Source organism: Achroia grisella, unplaced genomic scaffold, assembly GCF_030625045.1.
Source record: "Achroia grisella isolate CSIRO2021 unplaced genomic scaffold, CSIRO_AGI_Agris_v1 utg2156, whole genome shotgun sequence".
In the NCBI taxonomy this organism is placed as follows: Eukaryota; Metazoa; Arthropoda; class Insecta; order Lepidoptera; family Pyralidae; genus Achroia; species Achroia grisella.
In genome coordinates this window covers 1,382,062-1,407,176 of record NW_026712714.1, presented here as the reverse complement: position 1 = coordinate 1,407,176, position 25,115 = coordinate 1,382,062, and the positions used below count along the sequence as shown (strand labels likewise).

Sequence of the window (25,115 nt, the reverse complement as noted above, 5' to 3'; positions counted from 1 at the left end):
AACGATTTTCTATTCTATTTAATCAAAAAAAGAAAATTCCACCCTATTGTGATGGAATTCTAATAGTTGTTCATGCACGGGATTTTCATTTAATATTAGACATAGACACCGATATAAATATACATTGTAAATAAACTGGCTTTTAAAAAACATCCAGTTCAGTATATAGATCCAATTGAGAAGAACTGACAAGAAACTCAATTGAATTTTTGGAAAAAAATATAATATAAAAAATTTGACGATCCTAAGCGGCTAAAGTGTCCTACATGAATAAATGATTTATGAATTTTAAATATATGTTATATAATCATTTATTGTGGTTTACTATATTTAGAACACTTACAAAGTAAATTCGTATTTATTACTAGTATTTACATAACCTAATTGTACAACTAAGAACCTAAAATTAAAAAGCTTAAAAAAATATATAATTGGATGACTAAAATATATTATTAAAAGGGGTCCCTTTAGGCAACGTTCCGAAGATACTGGCAGCGTTCCTTCTTTGAATAGCTAGACTAATTCTTTGTCCAAGGTAGCTGCCAGCTCTTCGGTCTTCTGTGATGTCGACTAACCTTTTCGTTATTTCTTTGAAAAGTCTTATAGCGCTAGGACCCCACGGACCAAGGTTCTCGACACCGAAGGGGACAAATTCATATTCGGAGCTTAGACCCCTGTATTTACATATTTTGGCTTTTTCAGCCGCTTCACATGCCGCACCAGCTCTGTTGTTGGTTCCATGTAGATGGGATGGGACCAGCGTGTCTGCACAGGTTGCATCCCATACCAGCACCCAGTTATATTATCTATGCCATAGGTGGAAATGTCGCGAGATAGGACATCCCGGCGGTTCTACAGGGCGGAGTCCACCCACGATCTGACCTCGTTCCTGGACCGGGGGCAGGCGGCCATCGATGAAAACCGGTGGACCTTCGAAACGGCGTGGGAAGCTGCCAATAAAGGTGACATTCGCATCTTATTTATTAGCTAATTACCCTCTTTTTAATTATAGCCAATTATCAAATTTTTATTAGCTTTTAGAGAACTAATTGAGGATAATATGAGAACTCTTATCACTACGATTGTATTAATTTTATTGTATATTTATATTTGACCCTAATAAATTAGTGCTGGTTGGTAGTTTGTATTCACACGTTTCGACTTGTAAGTGTAAACTTACAAGAATTATTTAAAAGAGCAACACGCAAGTTTCTTGCTTGTTCTTCTTGTGATGAGACAGCTTTCCGAACGAGCGGTAGATAAAAATAATGTTATGACTATTCAAAAGTGCTTAAATAAAGTTTATTTGAATAAATGATTTTCTATCTATAGATGATAGTATGGCAATGAGGTCAGGCCAGTTTCTCCATCTTGGTCAATGGCCACATATTTATCAAGACGGTTTCCAGGGATAACCATTGGTATATTGCTAGTAATGGACTTATTAGACCACCTCTCTTTTAACGGCCTCGGTGGTATAGTCGTTTAACACACGCTTTACTTCCGATGGTTGCGGGTTCCATTCCTCGCTTGATATAAAAATTTGTGTTCGCGAGTATGATTGTTTGTACCGGTCTAGGTGTTTTCTATGTATATTATGTATGTATTTACGAAAATATATATCTTAAGTGTTTATATCGGTTGTCTAGTACCCATAGCACAAGCTTTGCTTACCTTGGGACTAGATGACGTTATGTGAATTATCCAGAGTATTACTATTATTACTAACAATCCCCTTACTCCGCACACTGTTGCGTTATCTATCCCCTCCGATCGATCCCCCGTCCAATTCAAATGGGGATCTAAATTACGACGGCCTGAGCCGAGGTTCGGACCTCTAGCTAGCGGTGCCCTCAGACTAAGTAATTAGGAAGCGGCTAAAAGCCAACTCCTTGGCCTTTAGCCACTCCTTAAGTGCTTCCGCGTGTTTGGAGTGCTATCTGCACTCGCCCCCTATCGTCCGGTGAAGCTGTAAAGGCCAGCTGCGGCCGACAGCATTAGGGTAGTCCGAAAAAAAGCGTTACCTATACTAATATTATAAAGCTGAGGAGTTTGTTTGTTTGAACACGCTAATCTCAGGATCTACAGGTTCGAATTGAAAAATTATTTTTGTATTGGACAGCATATTTGTCGAGGAAGGCTTTAAGCTATATAACATTACGCTGCGACCAATAGGAGTGGAGCTGCAATGTAAAATGTGGGGAAATGAAACGCAGACGAAGTTGCGCGGGTCACCTAGTATATAATATTAGTAGAATAGAATAGAATATAAAATCATTTATTCAAATAAACTTAATTTAAGCACTTTTGAATAGTCATAACAATTTGTTTTTTATCTACCACTCGTTCGGAAAGCTGTCTCATCACAAGAAGAACGAGCAAGAAACTTGTGTGTTGCTCTTTTAAATAATCCTTGTTAGTTTACATTTAGTATGGATAAACCCTAAGAGTAACCAGTATTTCTCGTCTGTCCACAGTCATCTCCGCTCTATAGGCACGGACAATAACCATTGTTATAAGTCCTGATTATGTAGGTCTTTCATGCTTGAGACAATACCTGCGCGCGAGTTCTACTCGATTGACAAGGTCAAGCAACGTCCACTGATCTGGATGGGTGACCGCACGAAAAATGTATTATACAGATTCTCATTTTTTATATTTTCAAATGAAATTAAAATATATTCCTGTGGGTATAAAATACTCTACTAGCTGATTTGTAATAGTTATTAACATCTGGAAATTCTTTTGTGAACTTACGCTATATAGCTTTCTGAATGAACGGTAGATTGAAAAAAAATGTGATGACTGCAAAGTGTGAAGCACTTTGCAGTCATCACATGAAAGTTTATTTGAATAAATGATTTTCTATTCTATTCAACAGGTCCAATGTAAAATCTTTGTTCCATTTGTAAACTCCTAAATAAATAAATTGCGACTTACACCTATTTTTATATTTTACTAGCTGTTCCCGACATTTTTACTTCTTTAGCTGTTGCAAACATTTTTTTTATTATCTTGTGGAAAAACCTTCTATATGTAAGTGTAGAATCCTGAGATTATTATTACAATTAATAATAATAATAATAATCTCAGGACAATTCACACAGCGCCATCTAGAACCAAGGTAAGCTAGCTAAAGCCTGTCTTATGGGTACTAGATAACTGATACAAATACATAGATATTGTTTTCGTAAATACATACATAATATACATAGAAAACACCTAGAACGATACAAACAATCATACTTATGAATACAAATGTTTGTGCCGTGCGAGGAATTGAACCCGCGACTACCGGACGTAAAGCGGTGTACTAGACCGCTAGACCACCGAGGTCGTCGAGATTTGTATTCATGTTTGTATTATCGTGGGATTATTATGGAGATGTATGTATGATGTTGTATGTATTTCAGTGGGCGGCATTTACACGGTGATCAGATCGAAGGCGTATGTCTCCACGGAGGAAATGGGTGAAAACTATTGCTTGCTTGGTGAGTTCTATTTCTCTTTAATACGATCCTTTATTTAATTTTTTACCCGAATGGAATGGCATGGATGCAAAGCATTAATTTTATTTTTTAATATTATTATGTGATTGGAATGCCAAACCAGTGTTTTTAATACGCATAAATTTTTTATTTTTATATTTTTACCTAGGAAATATTTTATTCTGTGTTCCCTTAATATTGTAAAGCACGGTGAAGGTTTCCAAGCAGTAAGGTTTTAATATCATTTATTTCTTTGTACAATACAGTGTTACAAGTAGGTCTTACCATATTGAATATTATGTCCAATGTATTCAGCCTGCATACAGGCGTGTAAAAGTTATATAGGTACTACTAGATGTGCTCGCAGTTACAACCACGTTAAATTTCAATTTAAAGTATAGCCTATGTGTTATTCTGATGTATAAGCTATACTACTATAAAGTTTCATCCAAATCCATTCAGTAGTTTTTGCGTGAAGATGTAACAAACATTCATACTTACAATTTTTCGCATTTATAATATTACTTGCTACTCGCCCCGGCTTCGCCCGGGTATACATGTATTATACACATAAACCTGCCTCTTGAATCACTCTATCTATGAAAAAAAAGCTTCAAAATCCGTTGCGTAGTTTTAAAGATTTAAGCATACATAGGGACAGACTGCAACAGCGACTTTGTTTTATACTATGTAATGATTAATATAAGATATATATTAAATATTTCTAACAAGTAAATTAAATTGTTTGTTGGTATGTTAAAATATTATAATTCTTTGCCCAATAGTTTCAAGACAATACATAATTAAAAACTTTTTAAAAGCTGGTTACGTTATTTTTATTGGAACAGTCTTTTTATAACATTGATAAATTTGTTAGCATAAAAATTGTATAACAACATATACAATTTAAATTGTTGCTGAGTAAATAATGATAATTATATGTGTAGTACGTTTATATTATGTAGCGTATATGCCCCAATTTTCGCTAGTAAAAAAGGTTATGCAATACATTATAACAGGTCCATATAAGGAGCAGTGCGCCCGTACAGAAGTTGAAGAGGCGGATTTCCCGCCAAATTCGCCACTGACAGCCGCTGTCAACGTCATGAGAAGTCACGGACATAAGGTTCGTAACCAGAAACTTATAAACCTATTCTTGAGTACGTCATATCAATATTTCAAGATGTATAACTTGTTAAGATTGAAAATATATAAGAAAACACTATCGAAAACAATGGCTGTATGGGTTGAGTCCTTTTGCCTTTCCCTGAAAGGGAAAAACCGAACCAAAAAAAAAATGAGGTTCTTAATTGCCTGAAAAAAGATTCTAATGATTCGGTATTAAAAAAACATACCCAAATTTTCAGCTTTCTACCATTAACCCCTATTTTTAATAGCGATATTAGTACTTTAATTGAAATGAGGTATATCACTCTATATTAGAATAGAATAGAATAACATTTATAGTCCGAGATCCCGCTGCAGAATCAGTGTACCCATCGAGTGTTTGCTGAAAACCAAATTTTTACACATATTTATCATTAGGAGAATTTATATCTACCAGGTTGCCTATCAAAATGTACTAATCCGCTAGTATTTTTAATTAAATTATTAATAATTCATAATCCGTAAGAAATTTCATTGACTTGTTTTTTCAGTAAAATGTCGTTCACTTTACAGCAACATCTATAAAGACTGAAAAATCATGGTTGCCGTTGCGCACCTGGCCGCACTTTTCGCAGCCAGGTGTACACATCGGTATTTTTATTACATTTATTTATGGCACCCACAACGTACATTCATAATTTATATATCAAATTAAAGCTAATTTTTTTCTGTTTATTATCATATACGGTTGCCTAATTAAATCTGGCCGCAAATAAGGGTTGCTGGCTATTAAATATAGTATGCGTCTGACGCATGCCATGCCATTGCGCATGCGTCTGACGCATGCGCAATGGCTTTAAACTGTCCGACAGCTGGCAATCGCTATCCTCGTTTGACTAGTGGTGTTACGCGCTAGCTCTCTTTCACTCTACTTTTAATATTTACTATATTTAATAGCCAGCAACCCTTATTTGCGGCCAGATTTAATTAGGCAACCGTATATGATAATAAACAGAAAAAAATTAGCTTTAATTTGATATATAAATTATGAATGTACGTTGTGGGTGTATAATTGTAATAAAATCATACCTGTGTACACCTGGCTGCGAAGAGGTGCGGCCAGGTGCGCAACGGCAATTTTCCATGATTTTTCACAGTCTTTATAGATGTTGCCGTAAAGTGAACGACATTTTACTTAAAAAACAAGTCAATGAAATTTCTTACGGATTATGAATTATTAATAATTTAATTAAAAATACTAGCGGCCACATTTTGATAGGCAACCTGGTAGATATATTCTCCTAATGATAAATATGTGTAAAAATTTGGTTTTCAGCAAACACTCGATGGGTACACTGATTCTGCAGCGGGATCTCGTACTATTATTACATCACACATCACAACACAATAAAAACGATGCTGACAGCTGCATATAAATTATTATATAAAATAAACGTAAATAAAAACAATCCATTAAATTAGAGGTGAAATCATAATATACAGAAAAATAAATATATAAGAGAACAAAATAGTAACAAACAAGTAAATAATAATATATAATAAAAAACCAATACTGAATATTACGAGTAGGGTAACCAGATTTTTTTTAGCCTATCAGGGGCAAACGCTTAAATAGGCAAAATAATACGGGAATTTCTTCATTCTTTCTCTTTTTTATATATTTTTCTAAGGAGCAAGACAGTTTTTTATTGGTTTTAACATATTTATAAAAATCAATACAATTATAATCGTAATGAAAAGCGGTCATCAACTAGTTTTTATTAAATTAGGGATACGAGATTTTGCGTGCGTGAATATTTTTGTCTAGCGTAGATCGATCGATTTAATAATAAAAAACGTAGCTCGATTCAAATACTGGACAGAGTCAGTCCCGCCGGGACATTTTAATACATATATGTGTCCTTTGTTATATTATTTGTAATTCTTCTTTATTGTATGCTGCGAATAAAGTATATTCTATCTATCTATTTTAAAATCAAATGTGTAGACTAATTGTGGTAACATGGTCAGGTCCACACTGGCACGTGGCTGGTGGACGGCAACCCTCAGATCATACTGTTCGACATCGGCTCTGCGGCCTGGCAGCTGGACTCATACAAGCAGGAGCTGTGGGACACCTGCTCCGTCGGCATACCGCACCTCGACGTGGAGGCTAATGACGCCGTCATACTCGGGTTCATGGTCGCGCAGTTCATAGCTGAGGTGAGCTTGTTTGATATTAACTAACTCTATGTGTTAGTTTTTAATTCATTTAAAAAACAAACATGTTCAATTTGGATTTTTAAACACGTACAAAAAACGCATGTAGCTCAATCAATCTGTATGTTTCTGTGGAATTATAGCTCCTAAACGGAGACCGATTTTGGTGCGTTTTCTAATTGACAAAAGAATTCCTTCAACTTTTTAAAATATATATTATATTATACTTGAATATGTAAATTAGAAATGTATTAATCCGAAAATGCAAAATGATAATGAAAAATGGACTTTAATTTTGAATTCTGAAAGTCGATTTTACACTTTTTTGGACTCAATAAAACTACTTTAACTATAAGAAACTGTATGTTGTTGTAGTTTCGCATCGACTTTAAGGATTTAAAGTCGTATGATGTATTTTTATCCTCGTATTAAATCGAAAATCAAATAAAAATGGAAAAGCGACTTTAAGTATAAGGCATTAAAGTTGATTTCACATATTTTATAATTCTAAAAACTGTATTGTATTATGTATGTAAATTATATTGTTGTAGTTTCGTAAGGCTGCCGAGGGCTACAGCGACACGCCGCCGCGCGTGGTCGCCCACTTCCACGAGTGGCAGGCTGGCGTCGGACTTATCATGCTCAGGTAATCAGGAATGATAACTGTTAAAACTGTTACTAAGAGTAATTATGATGGTGATGATGGCGGTGATGATGATAGCCATGATGATAGCCATGATGATGGTGATGATGATGATAATCAACTCTTAATCTTCCCTCTCATAGAAAATACAGTTACATAACCAATATGCAAATAGCGCTATGGATAAGTTGAAAAAAATATGGAGGAACTGAAAAATAACAAAGAATATAAAAGTGAGATTAGTGCGTACACTCGTGTTCCCCATATTTCTCTACGGTGCGGAGACCAAAAGTGAGATTAGTGCGTACACTCGTGTTCCCCACATTCGTGTACACTCTACGGTGCGGAGACGTGGACCCTGCGGGATATAGAAAAGAAAAAGATAGACGCTCTGGAAATGTGGTGCTGGAGAAGAATGCTTCGGGTATCATGGACCGAATTCAGAACAAACGTTTCTATACTCGAAGAACTCGGCATTACACAGCGTCTATCAGCAACAACACAATCACGCATTATTACCTCCTTCGGTCACGTTTCACGTAAAACGACGCATCCATAGAGCGACTTGTCATACAGGGTAGAGTTGATGGCACTAGACCCCGTGGACGATCACTCATGCGATGGACCGACCAAATCAAAGCAGCAATAGGAGGTCCACTCCACGAGTGTACCAGAATGGCAGACAGTAGAGATAAATGGCGAGCTCTCGTGCGGTAGATGACATCAGCCTCACATCCCACTACGTAATGACCACGACCGTTCTGACAAGAACGAAGCGAATGAGAAGAGAAAAATCCAATATGTACAAATAAATAAAATCATTACTCGCCATGTAAGGGTGGTAATTAATTGGCAAATGGTAGGTATGACATTTGAGAGTATACTGTCCGTTTACTGCTATAATTGATACTATGTACTACTTACTTAGTACATACATCCTTGCAGTACCCCATGATTTAGGGACTACAGTATCCTACCTCCTTATTCTGTCATTTTGTTGCCCATTTGTAGGGTTTCTTGATTTAATCCTAATAATTGTTATAGTAATTAGTTCTAATATATTTTTAATACTTACATAGAAACTCTTTATTTATAGGGTCCGCCATGTAGATGTCGCCACTGTGTTCACTACGCACGCGACGTTGCTCGGCCGATATTTGTGTGCGGGCAACACTGATTTCTATAACAACTTAGATAAGGTATTATTTCCTTCATTTATTTCTATGTTATTTTGAAAACGCTGGTAGTGCAGTGTTACTGCGTTATCGTTATGTGCTATAATTCGCAGATTCGATTACCGCTGAACGCTTAACACATGTTACAGTTTCCCGATTTAATTTGTTTTGTTACCGATATTTCCATTACCGGACAGCTAGTAACAATATGCAGTTTTTTTGTTGTCGTCCATATTTGAACTCAAGAGCTTTGGGCTCAAAGTCGGGCAGTAAACCACTAGGCTACATCGTTCTCAAGATAGCACAATGTCTCAATCATATATTAATATTATAAGACTTGGTATAGACGCCACTTATACGCAACTATCCCTTTCACAGTTCTCAGTAGACGAAGAAGCGGGAAAGAGACAGATATATCATCGTTATTGCATGGAGCGCGCTGCCGCACACATGACTCATATATTCACGACGGTATCCGATATTACGGGTGAGTAGTACCATCTTGCTTCGTACACAATAAATATAATTTAGGGCAGGCACCCGTCATCAGTATACCCATAGACTGATCTGTATTTATAAAGTAGCTATATTTATATATATATATATATTCTTTATTGCACGTATATATATAGTGTAGACGACGTGCCTCGCGACTGCAAACCGGACCTGTAATATAAAACATTAAAAAATTAATAAAAATAAACATATAACAATATATAGAAATAACCATACAAATATAAATGATTACTTACCTTTTACTACATATATGCATAAATTGATACTTCACTGTTAAAATATATTGTTTGTTTGTAGGGTGTATCTGTAAAATTTAATGTTACATACCTGTATACCTACTTATTTGGTAATTAAATTGATCCTACCGCTTGTGCGTAAATAGCGACACCTATAGCAGTTATCACTTCCCTCGCACCGCAGGCGAACGCGTCCACTACCCTCACGCTATATATGCGCAAGCGACACGGACAGCTGTAAACTTCAATCGTTTTTCATTACTGAATATTTCACCACTCCACGCTTAACTGTATCGGCTTCATATAGTAAGAAATAACTTATAGAAATCATTTATAAATGAAATTGTGAGCAATAGTGGGCTTATCTCTGAAAGAGATCTCTTCCAGCCAACCAAATGCGTGACAGATATATACTTTTATTGTATACTTTTGTCAATCATGCTAGTTGGCAGTTTGTATTCACACAAAATTTTAATATGTAATGCTGAACAACATTTATTTAAAAGAGCCAATACAGAAGTTACTTGTTCGTTTTTATTGAATTTTAAATTGAGTCTGCTTTCTGAATTATAAAAACAATATTATATGACTTTTCAAAAGTGATTATGTTAAGTTTATTTGAATGAAGATTATTTCTATTTCTAGGATAATTGATCTATAGCGCTGTTATTAAAAAGTTTATTATTTGTTACTAGGATACGAAGCTGAACACCTCCTCAAACGGAAGCCAGACATCATCACACCCAATGGATTGAACGTGAAGAAGTTTTCAGCTCTACACGAGTTCCAAAATCTACACGCTTTAGCCAAGGACAAGATTAATGAATTTGCGAGAGGCCATTTCTATGGGTGAGTATAGTTATTACAGAGGTGCTACAATTCCTGTAGTCTATAATCATTGTTTAGAATTACGTTGTCGAATGCAAAAAGGTTTTTCCAAATTCGATTGGAATTTTCTGAACTGATTTTTCGAAAGTTCTCTGTAATATAGCTTATATATCAGAATTACATATAGACTATAATTGAAAAAGATATGTAATTTGGGCGAAATATAACGATAAATGTCAAGTAAGTGTGATGCAGACGAAGTTACACGGGTCAGCTAGTTTTTTTTTTTTATAACACAGGGGACAACCGAGCATGCGGCTCACCTGATGGTAAGTGATTACCGCCGCCCATGAGCACCCGCAACATCAGGGTAATTGCAAGTACGTTGTCGGCCTTTTAAAAAGGAATAAGCTCTTTTCTTGAAGGTTTCAATATCGTATAGGTTCGGAAATACCATTGCTGGAAGGTGATTCCACAATGTGGTTGTGCGTGGCGAAAAGTTTCTAGAAAACCGCACTGTGGAAGACCGCCATTCATCTAGATGATCAGGATGGTATTTCAGTTTCTGGCGGGTGGTACGGTGGTGAAACTCAGCAGCTGGTATTAATCCAAACAATTCCTCAGAACACTCCCCGTGATATATGCGGTAGAAAATGCACAGAGATGCAATATCTCGCCGCAAAGCCAATGGGTCGAGTCTGTCACATAGACGTTGATTACCAATAATTCTGACTGCTCGGTTCTGAATGCGGTCAAATGGAAGTAGCTGATATTGTGGTGCTCCCGCCCAGAGATGAGAACAGTATTCCATATGCGGCCGGATCGGCGCCTTGTATAATTGCAAGTTTATAATATTAGTATTATTTTATGTCCGCAGGCATTTCAACTTCGATTTAGACAAAACCCTGTACTTCTTCATCGCTGGCCGGTACGAATATGGAAACAAAGGCGCTGATATCTTCATTGAAGCGCTGGCCAGGCTTAACCATTATTTGAAGGTATAAAAATGTTCATCCTTGTTTCATCCCCGGGATGTCGCATTAGGGGATTATGGGAACATTTATTTGAAGGTATGAAATGTTCATCCTCACTTCATCCCCGGGATGTCGTATTAGGGGATTATGGGAACATTTATTTGAAGGTATGAAATGTTCATCCTCACTTCATCCCCGGGATGTCGCATTAGGGGATTATGGGAACATTTATTTGAAGGTATGAAATGTTCATCCTCACTTCATCCCCGGGATGTCGTATTAGGGGATTATGGGAACATTTATTTGAAGGTATGAAATGTTCATCCTCACTTTATCCCCGGGATATCGTATTAGGGGATTATGGGAACATATATTTGGAGGTATGAAATGTTCATCCTCATTTCATCCCCGGGATGTCATATGGGAACTTTAAATCAATACATGCAAGCAAGCAATCATTAACTCGAAATCCTGTTCTAACCAGTCTGGTTTCTACTACGAGGTAAGGTTCGGATGGAACTCTGGAAAAATCATTAAGTTCACTGCGATTATAGTGTGTTAATTTATGATGAGTATTGTTGGGATAATTATGTATAAATTAAAAAATATCTTCAATAATTATACTGCAAACCGTTATAGGATACGTAGGTTTCTTTATGTCATTGAAATAGCAAATAAGTTGACGTTGAAATTCGTGAATGGCACTACGGACATCACATTATCATGTGACACCATTGTTCTCACGGCTTCCCAGTGTTCATGGGTTGCCATTCCAGAGCACTATGACAAAGATATTATATCTCTTATCCTGTAATTTCACTGCTTTATCTGCAACCTACAACTGAAACACAGCGTACAAAGCAAGCTGCTTAGTGGCTAAAATAGGTAAGATTAGAAAAGGTACCCAAGCATATTATTACTTTAAAATATCTAAAAACCTTCTAATGTTTTATTTCAATTATATTCTGAATCTGGTGCAATAAATAATAAATAAAAAAAAATATTAATAATTCCTAAATGTACTGTATTAATAGTGTTGTATAACGGATCATCATCATCTGCTTCTTCCTTATCCCATTTATTTGTGGTCGTCGTAATATGTTTTTCGCTTCCATTCAACCCTGTTCGTAGTCATCGCGTTATTTACTTACTTTCTTACCATATCATCTTTCACACAGTCCATCCATCTCTTTTTCTGCCTTGTTGTATAACGGATATCTGTTATATTCCACAGTCATCTGGGTCTGAAATGACAGTGATAGCGTTCCTGATCTTCCCGGCGAGGACCAACAACTTCAACGTGGAGAGTTTACGAGGTCACGCCGTCACAAAAGCACTGAGGGACACCATACAGGACATACAGCAGAAAGTCGGCAAGAGGATGTACGATATATGCTTGAGGTAGGAACTATAATGGTAGTACTCGGCGATTTTTCAATTAATATTAGATTAATTGATTTTCCTACAGTTCTTTTTCCATTTTAATTCAAACTTATGGTAATTATATTCTACGATATAATAAATATTATAAAATGTAATAGAATAGAAAATCATTTATTCAAATCATCCTACAATAGTCATCACATTTTTTTAATCTACCGCTCATTCGGAAAGCTGTCTCATCACAAGAAGGAACGAACGAACGAACGAGCAGGAAATTTGCGTGTTGCTCTTTTAAATAATTTTATTGTTACTTTATATTTCTAAGTTGAAGTGTGTGAATACAAATTACCAATTGGCACTAATTCAATTAAATACTCAAATTGAGAAACTAAATAAGACTAAATTAGTCGTAGTGATTAGATTATTGTGATGACATTTGATGATGATGATGACCATGATGATAATGATGATGATTACAGGGGACACTTGCCCGAGGCACCGGACCTACTCCACAAGGAAGATACAGTGCGGCTCAAGCGCTGCATATATGCGCTGCAGCGGGACGGACTGCCACCGATTACTACACACAACGTTGTAAGTATAACCATACTGTGATAAGTTCCTTTTCAAATCACATCAAATCCAATGGCCTCGGTGGCTTAGTGGTTTAACACACCGCCTTACTTCCGATGGTCGCAGGTTCGAATCCTCGCACCGCACAAACATTTGTATTCATGAGTATGATTGTTCGAATCGGTTAGGGTGTTTTCTATGTATATTATGTATGTATGTACGAAAAAAATCTAAGTGTTTATGTCAGTTGTCTAGTACCCATAACACAAGCTTTAGCTAGCTTAACTTGGGTCTGTGTGGCGGTGTGTGAATTGTTCTTGAGATTAAAATAAAATCAATATTTTTTTTATATTAATATATTTTCCCTACTCCAAATAACTCTTCAACATAGTGTATGTTGAAGAGATATAACTAATCGGGAGAGGTGTATGATATCATATGCTTTCATTCTAGGTCGACGATTGGAATGATCCAGTTTTGAATGCAGTCAGAAGATGTCAACTGTTCAATACAATCAACGATAAAGTCAAGGTAACGTACACTTCACTGTCTTGCACTTTAGTTTGAAAAAAAAAGTATAAATTTACAAAACTGTGGGCCTTATGAAGAAGCTCTGAGTCACTCAGAAGACAATGGCTCTACATTGCCCTCTGAGTGACTCAGAGCTCAGGCAGAGAGTCTGGCTATGCTCGGAGTTTCTCTGCGTGATCAAATCGTAAATGAAATTATCAGAACCGATTTTTTTTTAATATAAAAAAAAATAATCATAGTGACCAACATAGCCCGAAGAATTGACATAGCCTGAAGTGCCAATGGGCAGGGCACATAGCTCGTAGGACCGATGGCCGTTGGGGCAGTCCAGTCCTCGAGTAGCGACCATGGATCGGCTGACGCAATGTGGGAAAGCCAGCAAGGTGGACCGATGATCTGGTCAAGATCGCTGGAAGGCATTGGATGCGAGCAGCGCAGGACCGATCGTCGTGGAGATCTTTGGGGAGGATTTGTTGGTTGTTGTTGTTATGATGACGATGACACAAAAATATATCCAAGTTTTTATATCAGTTGTCTAGTCCACACACAAGTTATGCGTACCATGAGACTAGATGGCGCTGTGTTAATTGTCCAGGGTTATATATTGATTTATTTATTGTCAGGTGATCTTCCACCCAGAGTTCCTAACGTCAACCAATCCACTGTTCGGGCTGGATTATGAAGAGTTCGTCCGCGGCTGTCACTTGGGCGTGTTTCCCTCGTATTACGAGCCATGGGGCTACACCCCGGCAGAGTGTACCGTCATGGGTATACCCAGCATCACTACCAACCTATCAGGTCAGTTTAATATATTATTACTGGGAGAAAAGGAGATTGTTAGTAATGGGACTGATCTTATTCCTAGCAATGTACCATGTCAGGTTGACCTCCATGCGTTTCCTGGAAACCTTCGTGATAAATTTCTTGATGAATTTGTCACGATGGGCCAACTGACCTAACCTCTCATCTTATTATCCTCCACTGGTGCCCTGCCAACGTAAACCGTTAGCGCAGGCGAGTGCATCATACCTTTATCATCCATAAAAAATATATATTGTCACTGAGGGGAAAGGGGATTAGAATCGAATAGAATAGAATAGAAAATCATTTATTCAAATAAACTTAATTTAAGCACTTTTGAATAGTCAACAATTTTTTTTAATCTATCGCTCATTCGGAAAGCTGTCTCATCACAAGAAGAATAAGCAAGAAACTTGTGTGTTGCTCTTTTAAACAATCCTTGTAAGTTCACATTTTACAAGTCAAAACGTGTGAATACAAACTACCAACCAGCACTAATTTATTTAGGCTCAAATGTAAAAACACAATAAGATTAAATCAGCCTAGTGATAAGATTGTTGGTAATATTAGGTGACATCATTTCGTGAGTCAGCTGTCACTTACACTGGAGGTGGTGAAGCATAGTTCACATTACTAGTCTATACAATAATATAATAAGTTGCCTATAGATTTCAAAAATGTGTTATAAAACTATAATTAAAATTTTAAACACTAACTATAGGATTTCTTATTTAAGAAGTGTTATTATCGTCGCAGTTTAACTAAATTAAAAATATATTAATTAAAAATGGTCTTTAAAGCAAATTTTGGCGAGTGCAATAAAAATATATAAAAGACGTTATTTGTAATTTTTTCACTCATTTGACTTTGAAATAGTCACCATTCGAACGATCCAATAAAAATATCTCGCCGTTCCTTTTTGTATAGACTCGATCGGACGGGACTTGTAATTTAAAACTGATTTGTATTCACGAGTAATATATATTAATAAATATTATATATTAATGAAATAGTTATAATGAAGACATAGATAAATTTATAAAAATAAATTTTTATTTTTATTTTAATTAATTTAAATAAATTTATTTTTAGTTTATACATTTTATTTGAATATATTATTTTTTCTTTTCAGTTTTCATGCAAATCATATAGCAACGTAATTGTCATATGACATATATGAGTGACTGATATATCTCTAGTATGGAATACATAATGAACGATTTAACTGTAGTATATTAGTCCTCTGTTAGATCTGTTCCCACGATTCGTAATAATGTTAGGTTTATTTTTCAAATAAAAGTAGCTTTAAGAATGGTTTATTTTGTTCCACTCCATTTAGACCACGTTTCGTCCGAGTTTTAACAGATTTTTCCTGCATCATAATTTTATCCCCAATAAGATTAAATCAAAGTCCTATTATAAGATTGTCGGCATATTAGGTGACAATCTTTACATAATTTCAGCTGTCAATCAGTCTAAAATCTGGAAGTGGTGAAGCATAGTTCACATTACTATTTTACAATAATATAAAAATCCTTCTTATTTATTTAAAATGTATTATAAAACCCATATTAAAATTTTAAACACTAACTATACATATAATATAATATTTAAAAACCAATGTTATTATCGTCGCAGGTTCGATACCTCGCAAGGTTTTTTTTTTCGGACTACTTTAATGCTGTTTGCCGCAGCTGGCCTTTACAAACGCTTCACCGCGTTGTGACTCGTGTGCAGATGGCACCAAACAATGTCAGGACTTATGGAGCGGCTGAATCGACAATGTCCTGCTCCTGACGGATACGACTTTAGTCTGAGGGCACCGCTAGGGGTTTGAACCTCGGCTCAGGCCGTCGGAACATCGGTCCCCGTTTGAATTGGACGGGGGATCGATCGGACGGGACCTCGTAATGTGCAAACATTTGTATTCACGAGTATGATATATTTCTATGTATATTATGTATGTATTGACAAAAAAAATGTTTAAGTATCTGCTTACCGTCGGACTAGATGGCGCTGTGTTAATTGTCCAGGGTTATTTTTTTTATTATTATTTATTTTATCAAGCTAGGTTTTAGTATACATTAAAATATTAATATAATGATTTCTTCCAGGTTTCGGCTGTTTCATGCAAGACCACATAGCGGATCCTATGTCATATGGCATATATGTGGTAGACCGCCGGTATATATCTCTAGAAGGTTCTCTGACAGAAACTGGCGTCAGTATATGCCAAACTTTTTTTAAGGACACGATATCCTTGAGTAGGCTGGTAACATCGACGTGATCAAATGTCCGGAGGAATTTAACTTTATTTTTCTAAACAAAAGTCGGCAAAGTCGTCTATTATTTTGTTATAATGTCTCAATTTATTCGTTCCATTACGTCTACTGATAGACACCATCTGATTACTTACATTGCACTCATCCCAGATTTTATCGCTCCGCGATGTCGTCCTGAATTTACACACAGTCTGGACTGCATTTAAGCGTCCAACGTCCAGCTTCTGCTGCATAATAGCTACAATCTTTAATTTCAGTTCAACATGTCTAAAACTCTACTAGCAGATTTATACAAGCTTTCAATTACGATATTAAATTAATTATAATACGTGAAATCGCGCTTATCAAAACTTCTTAGGAGATGCCTACGTCATAGTAGTTTTATGCATGCAAAGTCTCAGCCTGATAGGTTTAAAATTGACAAAGTTTCATACAAACTTTCATCCCTTTCGTCATAACATCTACCTGCATGCCGAATTTCAGCCCGATCCATCAAGTGGTTTGGGCTGTGCCATAGATCACTATGTCAGTCAGTCAGTCACCTTTGAGTTATATATATTTCGATTGTATTTGCAATGTGTGTGTACCTATAAGTATTATACATAAGTAGATATAGGTAGGTTGGCTGCATGCACCTAACTAACGAGTTAATAAATCAGTGCATCTATTTAACAAACTGTCTAGCAGCTACCGACCCGCTACTTTGTCCTCTTGTAATTTAACAAAAATGTGTACGTTTAGCTCACAGAGTTTATGAAAATTTAATAATTGTGCATTCCACGAAAAATAATATATAATTAATCTGTACATATAAATAAAATTGGAGTGTCTGTTTGTAATATTGTAATAACCGTTTTTTACTACATGCATATGAATATAAATACTGTACATACACGAAAATATTTTTTTTTACAATTTTTGTCTGTCTGTTTGTTCCGGCTAATCCCTTAGATGGCTGGACCGATTTTGATGGGAAGGTAGCTGATATAATAAGGAGTAACTTAGGCTACTTTTATTTTAGAAAATAAGTTAAATTCCACGCGGACAAAGTCGCGTGTACAGATAGTATAATAATATAATGTATACATTCCCTTATTTATTTGTTTAGATATAAAAAATTTGAACGCGTTATAAACCCAACATCAAACAGATTGTGTTAATTTATATTTCTGAATGTCACTCCTGTGATGGAAACACCCAGAAAATAGAAAAAGAAATTGTGAGGTCGCTGTAGGTTCATATAAGTTAAGTTTCGTATCATATAAGTTAAGTATATTCAGGAGATATGTCAAGAGATATATCCACGACGCTGAAAGTTGACGATGTAATCCCAGCCGTGAAGGTGTATATATATGGCATCAAATTTAGCAACTGTTTGTTACAGATTGACCCGTCGCCAGCGAATTATCCAGAGAAACAGAACTGAGAGACTCTCAGATTTAATGGACTGGAGGAATCTTGGCATCGTGAGTAACAAATTGTAAATTTCCATATTTTAAAATGGCCAACGAGTCATGACTCCCTAAACGACTATTTATTTATTTACTATCTACTCGCCTAGGTTTCGACCTTGTGTATATGTATTATACATATAAACCTTCCTCTTGAATCACTCTATTTAAAAAAACCGCTTCAAAATCCGTTGCGTAGTTTTAAAGATTTAAGCATACATAGGGACAGACGGACAGCGACAGCGACTTTGTTTTATACTATGTTATGATATGTATACTATACTATAAGTTGCAACACAGATTTGGATATACTGTAATGGTGTGGTAATATTGAAATGAATATTAAATTTTTTTTTTTAATTTGAATAGATAGTGTCAGTCAGTCAATACTAATAAGTATGAAAAAAAATGCTATTGCTTTTTTGCAAGGGAGGTAGAAATGTAAAAAAAGAGGGGAGGATGGGACGGGGAAGTTTCTTTCACTTAAAAAACTATTTATTTCTTAGCATTACATTACATAGTATAAAACAAAGTCGCGGTCGCAGTCTGTCCGTCCCTATGTATGCTTAAATCTTTAAAACTACGCAACGAATTTTGAAACATTTTTTAAACAGATAGAATGATTCAAGAGGAAGGTTTATATGTATAATACATGTACACCCAGGCGAAGCTGGGGCAAGTAGCTAGTGCCTAATATAAACTTGTAAAAAATATATTCTTTTTAATAAATATATGTAATTTATTTCTAGTATTACCGGCAAGCTAGAGCGCAGGCGCTCAAAATAGTATATCCGGATTACGTGGACCATATGGATTTGGAACTTGGCAAACGGTTCAATTACCCGCGCCCGATCTCTGAGCCGCCTAGCCCCACACATTCCAGTAAGTTTTCACATTCAAGAAGGTTATATTAAGGTTTCTTAAGGGTCCGCAACCTGCACGTGACACCTGGTGTTTCAGGCGTCCATAGGCTACGGTAACCAGGTGGGCCGTATATTTGCCACCTACGTGGTATAAAAAAAAGTCAAACTAATATAATTTTACCGCATAACTTTATTTCTTAATTGCATGCATGTCCTGATTTAGTGACAGTTTTAACTATCCTTCCGAGAATTTTCATTCTCGGAATTATAGTTGAGAATGAATTATCATCGCAGCCTGGAAGACGTCCACTGCTGTACAAAGACCTTCCCCAAAGATTTCCACGACGATCGGCCCTGCGCTTCTCGCATCCATCGCTTTCCAATGATCTTGACCAGATCGTTGACATTGCTGGAGGCCTTCCCACGCTGCGTCTTCCGGTCCGCGGTCGCCACTCTAGGACTTTATTGCCCCAACGGCCATCTGTCCTACGAGCTATGTGCCCTGCCCTTTGCCACTTCAGTTTCGCAATTCTTCGGGCTATAACTGCCAATCTAGTTCATCTGCCGTTCTTCTCCTTTCTGATTCGATCACGCAGAGAAACTCCGAGCATAGCCCATAGAGAATGAATGATCTTCCGGAATTATTATACTATGGATGTATGTACCCATATACAGTTATATGACCTCCTTCATTGTACTCGTACGTAGACGAAGAGGGTCCTTAGTTTATATTAATCAACAAATATGTACCGAGAATTATTATTCTCGAAATGATAGTTGAGAATGAATGATTTTGAGGAATTATTATATTATGGATGTATGTACCCATATACAGTTATATGACCTCCGTCACTATACTCGTACGTAGACGAGGGGGGTCCTTAGTTTATATTAATCAACAAATATGTACCGAGAATTATTATTCTCGAAATGATAGTTGAGAATGAATGATCTTCCGGAATTATTATATTATGTATATATGTTTACAGTTATATGACCTCCATCATTGAACTCCGTCACACGTCACTCGTGTCTTACCGAGGACTTTATATTAATTAACAAATATTTCAATTTGAGTTGACCGTATTTATTACGTCGGAATGCTATTTAATAACGATATCATTGGAAGACAGTCTACAAATTTGTAATTATCACCTTTGTTTATTATTAAGGGTAACCACTAGACTATTATTATCACTATCTGATTATTAAAACTATAATTCTATTGGCAAACAGTACGTCGCCACGACCCGCCGAACCGTCTAACCATATCTTATCCGAAAGAGAACCTTTGCCAGAAAGAGACAAAAGACGAACAAATTCAAACGAGCGACCACCGCGTCGATGTTCAAAGAAAAAATCTTCTCAACCTACAAAAATCATTGGAAATATTAGATATATGTATCGATGAGACAGTCGGTATAGACGTCTCTTTCGAAAAGTCGAACTACGCCGAATCGGAACACGAGAATTACCGAACGCCAAACGAGACGTTCGTGGAACCGTTGAGTGAAGAAATGGTGGAGCAAATCGATTTGCTGATTGCCAAACTTAACGACTGTACAGAAAGAAATGACGCGGAAAATGATGTCGTTTAGGTTATACTTTTGCGTTTTTTTTATATCATTTAGGAATTGCTTTTTACATTGTATTTATTTTCTACACTACTTATTATGCACTCATTATCACCTTATTATACCTCTGTATGAGTTGACTAAAAGAGATGTCTTCCAGGGATTCACTCTTTGTCCACTTTTTGTCACTGTCTCTAAATTATTTGATTTCTGTATTTTCTAAGTGCAAATATAGTTTTGTGTACACGGACTTTGTAGTTAGGAGTAATTATTTTTTATATACATATATTTGTTGGTAGTTTTGGGAGAATACGTTTTCAGCGGGAAGTTATAAAGGAGAGGAGATTAAAATATTATAGAATTACACTATTTGTTGACTGCTTCGGTGGTATGGCGGTCTAGATTTGAGTAAAATCGCCTATACTGCGATAACGAGATCAGGGACAATATTGGACCAATGGTGGTGGGCGTAACTTTGCCTCGTAGGACACTAGGAGAAGACTCTGATTTAGCTACACACGATTTTTCGACGACCTCGGTGGTGTAGCGGTCTAGCACACCGCTTTACGACCGATGGTCGCGGGTTCTCGCACGGTACAAATATTTGTATTCATGAGTATGATTGGTTGGTCTGGGTGTTTTCTATGTATAATATGTATGTATTTACAAAAAAAAAAATCTATGTATTTGTATCAGTTGTCTAGTACCCATAACACAAGCTTTAGCTAGCTTAACTTGGGTCTAGATGGCGCTGTGTGAATTGTCCTGAGATTATTATTATTATTTTGAACGCAATATCCACCGCTGTTCCCATATTATCCCTGATTTGAAGATATAATTAGTAATTTGGTGCTCTTGTTAAATTTGTGTTTCAACGAGTTTAGCTGCAGCTTAGATGTAATAATGGGTATTATTCGTTGCAACTACTGCACTTTATAGTAAACCATAGTATAGTAAAGTAAATCGTAGTATAGTAAAAGTTGTCTACTGTTCGTAAGAGAGGTAGCTTCATTGCATTCTAGTGTGCTTTTATAAATTGTTTTTGCTTTTACTTTAACTGTGTACTACCAATAGGTAAAATACTATTTTATATAAATCTCCATTACCATATTCTATATAAATCACCATTTGAGAAAAATATATCTCAAATGGTGATTTATATAGAAAATCATAGTACTTTATCTTACCGAATTACATCAACAGCAGCTTGCTTCGTTAGATATGTTTCGATGTTTCAATTACTTTGTTATTTCCGTGGTTCGGTACCAGTGAAATAGAATTGCAAATATTTTGGTATGACCTCAGAAATGGTATATATTTTGTTCCAGGAGTCACGACCCCAGCAGCCTCTATCCACGGGTCAGATGACGAAGATGAAGTTGATGAGGAGAAGGAATTAGCGGAACTCAGGATTAGCGATAAATAACTTTAAGTTACTTAGGTAACAAATTCCTCCATTTATAAACACGCCATGAAATATTAACATAAGAACAATATATCTTTATTCATGTAAGTCTATCATAGGGGCTATCCATAATTTGTGTCAAGCGTGAATTAGGGGTACTGAGAATGTCTCAAAGTGAGACTTTGTTTAACAAAGCGTAAAATATTTTAGTACTAATATATGAAATTTTTGCTATAAAACGTGACTAGCATATAGGGTAAAAATTACAGAAATTGGAACTTATAATAAATAAAGTCTACTGTTTATTCGGTATGTAGTTTGAGCTGAGAACTTTCGAGAAGATCTGCTCTTACTCCTTTCAAATGAGAATATTCATAATTATGATACATATTAAAGGTTAAATTTGTTAAATTATATTAATAAGCTTCCAAACGGAGCCATGTGTGTCATATAACAAGGTGTAGGAGTAATAAGTCTCGTGACGTCACATTTCAATAACTAACACTTAGATGTGTTAATATGCGCAAGTTTTCATTTTAATAAAATACTATAAAATATTTCCATGTAATATGTCAATTATTTATTGTAAGTACTTTATAAAAATCATGAAAAATGGAATTATTTATAAACGAGTTGTGAAATATTGGTGTAGAATTTAGTATTAAGCCTTATTGTGTTTGTTCCTTTGCTTTTCCTACTGTGATCGTATATTTATACTTGAAAAATATATATAATGTCATGTTTATTTTTTCAACTGTTTAGTATTTATATTAACCATGTAATATGGATGTGTTTGACCAGAAATCAGTCACGTATGTTTTTGATATACCTTTTAAAATTTTATATTGTTGTAAATTATTTATGTAGTTTCTAAATAGGGATTTTTAAAAATGGAACAGTCAGGGGTTTTTTACTGTTTTTTTATATAGGTTTTTTATACAAGAGGTTTAATATAATTAAAGATTGCTTGAGTAAGAATTAATGAGGTTGTCTATATCATCTGATACCATTTGATAGATTTACCATTATTAGAAAGAGATGTGAAACAGCAGTATCTTCTTTCTCGTTTGCATTTAGAAGTAGAGTAGATCGAGAATGTGTAACATTCACGATAAAAAAATTGTCGTTTCCTTATTTGCTTATTTCTACGTTTGGCTCACAACTGAAAACTTTTTAGTCACCGATGAGTTATCAGCGTATTGTCTACATATCCATCACAGACATAATGATTACAGGGTTTTTATTGAAATAATTATTTATATTGTATTGAATTTTCTATTTTATTTGTTATCTATTTTATTAACTAATCAAATTTAGATATGTTTTTGTTATTATAAATGTTAAATAACTCAGTCGTCCAGTGTGCCAATTTAAAAGATATTTTTAAGTAGGGGTGTTAAAGTTTAGTCAAAATTTATCTGTTTTATTTTTATAGTAGGGGCAAAACCTTTCAATATTTATTACTATGATTTTCTTTATCAGTAGCCCATTACTGAAAATTGCAAAATAAGATTTTTGAATATATTATATCTTTATAGAAAGATGCACTTAATAGGACAGTTCATGTTATAAAAAAAAACTATTCTTACAACGTCAACCTTCTTAATATGAACTTATATATATTATATCAATACCGAAATGAAATTATAATCACAAAAACAAGTTATACCCTTTTTTAACTACTAATATTAAGTTTTAAATCTTTTTTATCCTATTTTTTTTAATGAAACTATCATAGTTTTAGTCTTAAAACTAAAATGGTGTTGTTCCTATAAAATGATTGAGATTGTACACTATATACAGAGATTTCTTCTACATTTATAAATATTTATTAATATACATAAATTGTAAAATTTATAAGTCAGTCATGAATTGTTTTCCATAATTTTTAAATATTGCTAGTCTTATCATAAAAATGTCAAACTCGCTTTTGACGCGAGAATATGTGTTACTAAAAAAGAGCGGTCGATATTATATAATTATTCTCGTGCCTTTCTCTTCTATACCCCAAATGGAGTTTTGAAGAACTGTAAATTTACAATTATCTAGTGGATAGTGCCAAATTTTTTAATTAGTCTCACACGTGTCTTGCATTTTTCTTACCTTTAGAATAGTGGAGGTTAAGAAATTTACTCATTTCTTTATCTTTCCTTTCTGGGGTCTTTTGTGCCAAAATCTTCACCATTTCCACAATATATTAACTAGATTTTTTTAAATTTTATATTGTACATATATTCAGTTGGCTTCCATCTCTCTTACTCTAAATAATGTAGTCAGGAGCAATTTAATTTCATTGTATGCTTCGCAATGTGCACAATAAAAGTCGTAATGTCCTTGGACAAGCTCACACAGCGCCATCTAGTCCCAAGCTAAGCAGAGCGTGTGTGTGGCACTAGAGAACTGATATTAATACTTAGATACATTTATTTTTATAAATACATACATATTATATATAGAAAATTCCCAACCAATAACAACCAATAATTTTTATGAATATTAGTGTTGCGCGATGAATAGAACCTGCGACTATCTGAAATATGGTATGTAAGGCAGCTAGACTACCGAGGCCGTCATAGCAATAACAATGACATTTTAAAATTGTATGGTTTTTAAATTAAAATTGCGTCCCAATCATAAAATTACTCCCATGCATATATCGTCGCTTTCCTTCGAGGTATTTTTACGTTAAAAGTGTTTGTCACTTTCAACTTAGAAATTTAAAAAGCAACGGTTAGTTGAAATAGATTTAGTTTTTTTATTGACTAACGCAGTGGGTCTGTAATTGTAGATTTTAATTATTTTCTTAGATAGGCTATAAAATATATCATTGAATAATGAATTTATTTAGTAGTACTAAAAGTAGATTTCCAGTAATATTCTTATATTAATAATTTAGAATATGAATAAGAAATTATATGTTTTGAAAATAATTTATAATTTAAAAATATTAAGCCACCTGTACATTTGTAAGTTTTAATATCGTAATTGACTTACGATAAATTTATTTACGATAAACTGACATTGTCTCGTAAGTGACTTATTGTCATCTTATATATAAAATTCTC

General features: G+C 35.1%; 1 protein-coding gene across 2 annotated transcripts; it reads left to right on the top strand.

Annotated features, from left to right (window-relative positions):
• Positions 1-823: 823 nt before the first annotated feature.
• On the top strand, positions 824-22,218 carry LOC131842341 (glycogen [starch] synthase). Of its 2 annotated transcripts, none has more exons than XM_059190883.1 (17): positions 824-962; positions 3,414-3,491; positions 4,508-4,614; positions 6,627-6,818; positions 7,367-7,461; positions 8,555-8,657; positions 9,012-9,120; positions 10,081-10,234; positions 11,091-11,211; positions 12,422-12,588; positions 13,050-13,164; positions 13,597-13,674; positions 14,298-14,472; positions 16,590-16,694; positions 18,126-18,223; positions 18,958-19,090; positions 21,974-22,218. In XM_059190883.1, the coding sequence occupies exons 1-17, from the start codon at positions 824-826 to the stop codon at positions 22,069-22,071; spliced, it is 2,067 nt and encodes a 688-aa protein (XP_059046866.1). In that variant the 3' UTR covers positions 22,072-22,218. The 2 variants fall into 2 exon arrangements, with proteins under 2 accessions (XP_059046866.1, XP_059046865.1); XM_059190882.1 differs by having other exon boundaries at positions 16,590-16,729; positions 18,140-18,223.
• The last annotated feature ends 2,897 nt before the right edge of the window (positions 22,219-25,115 follow it).

Bases quoted from the DNA above. Each gene is read 5' to 3' on its own strand.
- LOC131842341 (XM_059190882.1), top strand. From the start codon at position 824: ATGTCGCGAGATAGGACATCCCGGCGGTTCTACAGGGCGGAGTCCACC. The intron at 3,492-4,507 runs GTGAGTTCTATT...ACATTATAACAG, and splicing joins TGAAAACTATTGCTTGCTTG to GTCCATATAAGGAGCAGTGC. The intron at 13,165-13,596 runs GTAAGTATAACC...CTTTCATTCTAG, and splicing joins CGATTACTACACACAACGTT to GTCGACGATTGGAATGATCC.